The sequence below is a fragment of the Heloderma suspectum genome, chromosome Z (assembly GCF_057233095.1).
Source record: "Heloderma suspectum isolate Gila_16-S chromosome Z, 16-S_ref, whole genome shotgun sequence".
Taxonomy (NCBI): domain Eukaryota; kingdom Metazoa; phylum Chordata; class Lepidosauria; order Squamata; family Helodermatidae; genus Heloderma; species Heloderma suspectum.
In genome coordinates, this window is record NC_139476.1 from 7,131,429 (window position 1) to 7,138,344 (window position 6,916).

Below are 6,916 nucleotides of genomic sequence, written 5' to 3' on the forward strand. Positions count from 1 at the left end.
GAGGGATTGAGTTTGATGTGCTTTGAATGCTTCAAAATCTGCTGCAGTTGTCTCATAATGCTATTTCTCTGGGTCATTGCAGGCTGAAGAAATAGACTTCTGGCTTTCTGATGCCCCACCACCTGCAGTAGCTGCAGAGGTAAAGGTTAGTATCTCCATCACAGAGCATGTGATGAAATCTCTCAAAAATGCCCAATGTTTCGAAGGGGCAGGTACCTGGAGCACAGCTGCTTCAGAATCCTTGGGTCTAGTTCCAGGTTTAGGGCAGTGAGGACTGGAGCTCTACCAAGCAGATCCACTTAAGACTGACTGGGAGGAGGGAGAGGTCAGCCCCTTTCCTCCTCTTAAAAATGTCTTTGCATCTAATCTGCAGATTTTAACAAGTGCACATAGCATCAAATTGCTGGAGGGCAGGGTGTGGGGGGCACTGGCTGATAATTCTGGGAATCCCGACAGGCATGCAGAGGGAATTGAACCATTTCCTTCTCTGCTCCAGTCTTGAGGAAAATACCTCTTCTGAAGCTGATACTCTTAATGGGAGGAAATCCCCTGCTGAGGCCATTTGGGAGATGTTCTCCCCCCCTGCCCCACTCCCAGCAAGTGTGAGGGAGGAGGGATTTTCCTCAGGGCTGCAGCAGGGGGGCAAGGGTTAAATTCCTCCTACATGCCTGCTGCAATGCCCAGAGTTATCACACTCAGCCCTCAGCTGATGCTATTTCCATTTAACAGGCAGGGCTTTAAAAAAATATGCGGAGAGACACTTAACTTCACATCTAGGTTGGCCCTCACACTACAGTTTCCTGGTGTCTCCTGTTTTGCATTCTTTCCAAACCTTGGCACAAATGAGAGAAATCAGTTTCTATCCTCACACGTGTCCAAGGACATGGGGGCAAGGAGGGAGGGGGTGGTGAGCAGAAATAGAGGCTGACTTGTAGGCCAGAGCTTCTCTTTGTGGGCCCCTCAGTGAAGGTCTGCCTAGTGAAGTGTAGAATGGAATGGTTTGTGCAAGCTGAGTACACCACAGCAGGGGTGGATCTACTGGTGGACCTACTGGTGACTAGATTGGCAAGGATTTCTGGCTCCCAATTGTTTAAGAATAGCAGCAACAAAATGACTCCCCACCATCACCACCCTCAGATGCACTGCTCAGATGAAGAGAGCCAGTGGTAACCAGGAATGGATTTTTGTGTAGAAAGGCCATGAGCTCCATTCAGTTCTGGTACCCAGAACAAATTCTTGAGCTCAGGATTCTTTTTGCACCAGGCTCTGGTTGGTAGATCTCAGGGTTCCTAGTTAAAAAAAACCCCAAAGTAGATCCACACACCTGAGATCTGACCTAGAGAGACCCCCTCTAGAGAGACCCCCTTTAGAGAGACACCCTCTAGAGAGACACTTACAACATCAGAGGCCTTTAGGATGTGCTTCAACTTGTCCTTGACCGCATGCCAGTTGAGAGCTGGGATAAAGGCACAGACTCTCCATGGGTCTAGGCCCCACCCAACCCAGATAAGCTCCTTCACCAGCTGTGAAGGGTCTTTCCTCAGAATGTTGTGCCCCACTTCCGAGGGGGTTGGGGAAGGGGGCCTATGTGAAAGAAGGACCTTGGTCTGACCCACTGGGGTGGCTTGTTCCTGAACTCCTGCCAGGGAGATATTCCCAGCTCCTGTCCCTTAGACCTGGCTGGCTTTGAGCGTTCCAATTTACCTCTTCATCAGGGTGCGCCTGAGCTGAAAACAGACACAGCAGAACATGGAGAACCAGAGGAAGCCAAGAAGGAGGGCCAAGAGGAGGAGCTGGAGGAGGAAGACGAAGGAAAGGTGAGCGGCTGCACTGGTGTCCTGATCACTGAAAGTGGGATTTGCCAGTCAGCCTCAGAGCAGAGTTCCCCATTGGCCAAGCACCAATACTGGTGCAAGACATGTGTTTTCCTCCTGGACTGGTATCAATATGGCTGTAGGCGTTCAGTAATTCCTGAGTTGCCTTTGTCCACCTCGTTCTAGGTCAGCCTTCCCCAACCTGGCATCCTCCAGGTGCATCGGACTGCAACTCCCCTGTGACCATGCTAGCTGGGCGTTATGGGAGTCGCGGCCCCATATATCTGGAGAGTGCCAGGTGGGGGAAGGCTGACCTGGGTGGAAAGAGGTGAGCTTTAACGGCTGTCCCAGGCAGACAGGTGGCTTGGGTCTTGGACAGGGCAAGCATTTGCCTTTAATGGCTGGGCCAGAAAGGAGCTGAAGATCCCGGTAGCTGACTCTCAGTTTGTCTGGCCTAGTGGAAATCCTCCAAGCATAAGAAGAAGAAACATAAGAAGGAGGAAAAATCCAAGGAAAAGAAGTCCAAAAGGCACCATGGAAGCAGGGAGGAGCCGCTGATGGAATCCGTGCAGAACGGGACGCTGGAGGAGGAGCCACTGCCAGTAAGGAGCTTTGGTGGGTGGGTGGGAGTGCCGGAAGCCCAATGGCAGAGCTGTGTATAAAGACCCACATAGTTCTGACAAAGCCATTCCTGTGCCAGTCAGCTGACGAGTGGAGAGGGCCCAATCCAGCTCCTGACTGGGCCACCTAGAAAGGCTCGCAGGAGCAAAGCCTTGGCCCATCCCTCAGTTTCCCAGATCAAGGGTGGGAAAGGGCTAGCAAAGCTGTGAGCTGGCGCCTGAGGCACAGGCTCAGTCAGGGTTGGGCAAAGCCCTAAGCTGGCACCTCAAGACCAGGGCTCAGTCAGGAGCTGCTCTCCTGCTCCCTGCTCTGACGGGGGCGGGGCTCAGCCGAGACCTTCGTGAGCCAGATGGGGAGGCCTGGTGGGCTGAATTTGGCCCATGGACTGGGGTTCCCCATTCCTACATTAGTTATATATGTAGTTCCATCGTTTCACTGTTACCAGTTTTCTCTAAATGGAGGATCTCCTTTCCTTTCCGGACATGTTTTTTCTGTTTTTCTCCCTTTCAGCCTATGTCAAGTTACTTCCTTCTTGCTGAAAATGCGTACATTAAAATGGTGAGTGTCTCGGTCTGTATTTTTCTGTTCCCTCCCCTTCTGCCTCCCTCCCCCTCTTGACTGCCTTGAACTGTGATGGAAAGCAAACGTCTCTAGGACTGTCTCTTCGACAGCAGTGCTGCTCCAGATCCTCCGTCTCCTCCCCCTTATCAATGTCTCCTTGCAGACATACGATATTCAGGGAAACCTCCAGAATGACAGCCAGGTTGCCGCCTCTGTGATCTTTGAAAACAAGAGCAGCAGCTTCCTGAAGAGCATGGAGCTGAATGTCTTGGACTCGCTCAACACTAAAATGCTCCGGCCAGAAGGCTCCTCAATTCATGATGGAATACCTGTCCCGTTCCAGCTGCCTCCTGGTACGTCCGCCTGGCTCCTGGCAGTGGAGGCCTGGGGGAGAAAGCAGTAGAGAAGGTTCAAAAGGGCCTCGCTTCAGCGGACATGTTAAAGTGCGGGTGTGGACCACCGTTCTGTCAAGGGCTGACTTCCCTTGAGTAGTCTGGGGGCCTCATGCCCAGGCAGGGAGGGGTCAGATACCAAAGCGAGTGGGGCCAGAGCCAACACTGGGTGGGGTGTGCAGCATTGCAGGACTGTGTGGCATGCACATGCTCACTCTGCCTCCTGAAACCAGGCCAAGGGCCCAGGTTATTTTTGTTTATTTTATTTATTTATATCCCACCCTTTTTCCTCTTGCAAGGAACCCAGGTAGGCTGGGCTGAGAGTCTGTGACAGGCCCAAAGTCACCCAGTGAGCTTCCATGGCTGATTGGGGGCTAGAACCTGGAGCTCCCAGCCCCCAGCCCAACACTCTCACCTCTACACCACACTCCTGTGTTAAAGGATCTTTACCAGGCAGGATATAGGCTGGTGCCAAGTGTCTGTATTGGGCCTCAGCCAAACTTAAGACATTTCCTCCAAATCTCAAGGATCCAGTATGGGAGAGGACGGAACAGCCTCCACTCTCTTGCATTTCAGAATGTGGGGATGAATGTCAAAAGGTGGAGCTGCAGAACCCACCACTACCCGCAAGCTTCTTGCTGATGCGAGCCTTTGTCAGTTCCCTGAAATGCCCCTGGAATTATGCGAGATCATGGCATATATTCATTCAAGGGGTTATACTTTTTGTGCAGTGGTGGGATTTAATGGCAGCCCCACTGGTGAAATGGGCTGGGGGGATTTGGCTTAGCTCTGATTCCTCTAGTTTACTTACCTTCTGAGACCAGGTGGATGATGGTAGAAGTGGGGCCTTCTTACTGTTGGGTTTGTGACCTTGTTGAACGTCATTCTGCTGCTGCCCTTACTGCTTCTAGTTTGCAACGAACTTTTTAATAACTTGCTGCTGAGTTTTTGATTTCTTATTGTTGAACTCCTCCAAGCCACTTCAGATGCTTTTAGCGGAGAAGTGTGCTGATGTCTTCAACCAACATATCATCTGAGTTGGAGAAGCAAGGTGTTTTAAAACAAGAAGAGCTCGTATGCTCCTGCTGTGCCGACCTAATTTCTCCCCCCTTTTCTCAATTTAGGAGTCTCAAATGAGGCCCAGTTTGTCTTCACCCTGCAGAGTATTGCCATGGCACAGAAGCTAAAAGGAACCCTATCGTTTATTGTCAAAGTAAGGGCCACGTTCACCTTCCGCCAAATCTATGCAGTGTATAGATTTGATTTGTTTTATGGTTGATTGCTTACAGTTCTTAGTTATATGTTGTCTCTGTGTGTATTGTCTGTTCATTAAGTTTTATTTCATACTGCCTCAGATCGTGGAGATAGTATATAGCTGTCATGCCTAGCAGCCACCAAGAGTCTTCAACTCCTCCATGAATTTGTGTAATCCTCTTCAAAAGCTGTCCAAGTTGGCCCTTGTGGTAGTAAATTCCATAGAGTTGCTTATAGTAGAAAATGCCTTGGCCCCTCTGTTAAGGGCTTTATTTGATTGCCAAACTATTTACTTTTTGTAATCCTGCTTCTCAGACAATATGGCCTTCCAAAGCTGGTCACATCAGTTCTTCTTTAAAAGGCAGAGGCCCCGCCCTCTCAGCCTTACAAACTGAAAAACGTAAGGCCAAAGGGGAGGAAATAGATTGAGGAGGGGATCAGTTTGACATTGCAGAACAGAAGTATCTGTCAGCTAGTATGTTTATTTAGCTGGCCCCTGCTGTTCTTCCTCTGCTAGTGGTCTTGTTTGGATAGAGATGATGCAACTATCCAGGCATCCTTCTTATTCCTCTGGCCAGTGGTAGAGGCCAGAGTGCTGTCCTCAGTTCTGCAGTCCTGAGGCAACTGGCAGTTGGACCAGAGATCTTTGTCAAGGAAGTGGGAAACAAACTCCATGCAGGTGCTCCATCTGGGGCCAGGCTGATCTTCCCTTGCCATGGTGCTTTTCCCAGGAGACCAGGAGGGCAACCTCCCAGAGGCCTTTGAACCTCGGGTCAGTGGCAGAGGCCAGAGTAGATTTTCCCTTGCTGTGTGTATATCAAGAGGGGATGATTGCCAGTTCTGGGGAAAGCTCGCACATTTCAGAGATGGGGAAGGGGGGTGTTAATTGAGATCCTCTTTCTGTCCCTCCCCATTTGGGCACATGGCAAGAGGTTCTTTCAGGGGTGCTTCAAATTAGCAACTCTGTCAACTTGTTGGGGCGGTGTTCCTGGTGCTGTCGCCGATCTCCCCTCCTCTGTGTTGCAGGATGAGGATGGCTCCACGCATGAAAAGCTAGACTTCAAGCTGCACTTCAGCTGCGCCTCTTACCTAATCACGACGCCCTGTTACAGGTGAGCCACTTCTGGCAAATGCCACACTTGTCCCTCACTTGCAGAGAAAGGCAGTATTAACTATGAACGTTATTATAGCACCATCAGTTTATGTAGCTTTGCAGAGTACAAGAGGTCAGGTCCCTGCCCCAATGAACTTGCAATCCAAAATTCTACCACAGGGGAAACAGAGGAAGGAAAGGGAAGTGGGGGCCCCGTGGGCAAGTGGCGGAAGAACATGCAGTTACTTCATTTACAAACTCCTAGGTTTGGTTACAGTTGGGAATGGGTGTGTAGGGGGTTGTGCCAAAGGCTTCATGACATCGCACAAGTATTCTTGGAGGAAGTTCCCAGCATACTGGGGAGGAAGGGCAGAGTCTTTCAAGGGATTAGGAGACTTTGAAGGCTATTAAAAGTAAATGAAGTAAGACTGAAAGGACAGAAGAGGTTTAAGCCACATCTCAAGTGGAAGTGGGCAATGCAGGATGGAAGCCAGTCCTTCCCCACTTCCCAGCATCACTTTCTGCTCATTCAAGCTGCTTCCTCCCTGTGTTTTCTGCAGTGATGCTTTCGCCAAGCTACTGGAGTCAGGGGACCTGCATGCCAGCTCTTTTAAAGTGGACGGCATCACCATCCCTTTCCACCACCTCCTGGCAAAAATTTGTTTCCACCATCACTTCTCAGGTGTGCTCCAGCTGCGGGGGGCGGGGTCTCTTCACTCCAGGACAAGCAAGATTCACCTGCTTTGAGGAGGCTGGCCATCACCTATTTGCATGTGTCCCTGCTTTGGGCTTCCCTCCTTCCCGCCAGGAGGATTTACCCAAATCAGTGACTCTTGCAGATATGGACAGAGGAAAGGCTCCTCTGAAAGCTGGTAATTCTGACTTATGTGCACTCTAAAATAAAGCCTTGTGTTTTTTGTGGGGGGGGTGGAAGATACCCCCATAATAAACCACCAGCTTGCTTTCTTTCAGTTGTTGAACGAGTGGGGGATTGTGCGTCCATGTACAGCCGTTCTATCCAAGGCGATCATGTCTGCCTGCTAGTGAAAAAGGTGAGGGGGAAGAGGGGGGGCCCACAAAGGGACAGCAGGGCACAGGTGGTGTCCTTTACTTCCTTGTACATCAGTCCACACTTCATATTTATTTGGGATGTTGCAGCTCCATTTGTCACATTCAGAGGA

The 6,916-nt window shown here is 50.4% G+C and overlaps 1 protein-coding gene across 3 annotated transcripts in view; it reads left to right on the forward strand.

Annotated features, from left to right (window-relative positions):
- AP3D1 (adaptor related protein complex 3 subunit delta 1) overlaps positions 1-6,916 on the forward strand; it is a 64,960-nt gene that overhangs the window by 51,845 nt on the left and 6,199 nt on the right. For all 3 annotated transcript variants that reach the window (XM_084825650.1, XM_084825648.1, XM_084825649.1), the window contains exons 23-31: positions 83-145; positions 1,716-1,817; positions 2,273-2,416; positions 2,946-2,993; positions 3,160-3,349; positions 4,513-4,601; positions 5,669-5,754; positions 6,296-6,417; positions 6,708-6,787. In XM_084825650.1, the coding sequence (XP_084681776.1) occupies positions 83-145; positions 1,716-1,817; positions 2,273-2,416; positions 2,946-2,993; positions 3,160-3,349; positions 4,513-4,601; positions 5,669-5,754; positions 6,296-6,417; positions 6,708-6,787 (924 nt within the window). The remainder of the gene's footprint in view (positions 1-82; positions 146-1,715; positions 1,818-2,272; positions 2,417-2,945; positions 2,994-3,159; positions 3,350-4,512; positions 4,602-5,668; positions 5,755-6,295; positions 6,418-6,707; positions 6,788-6,916) is intronic.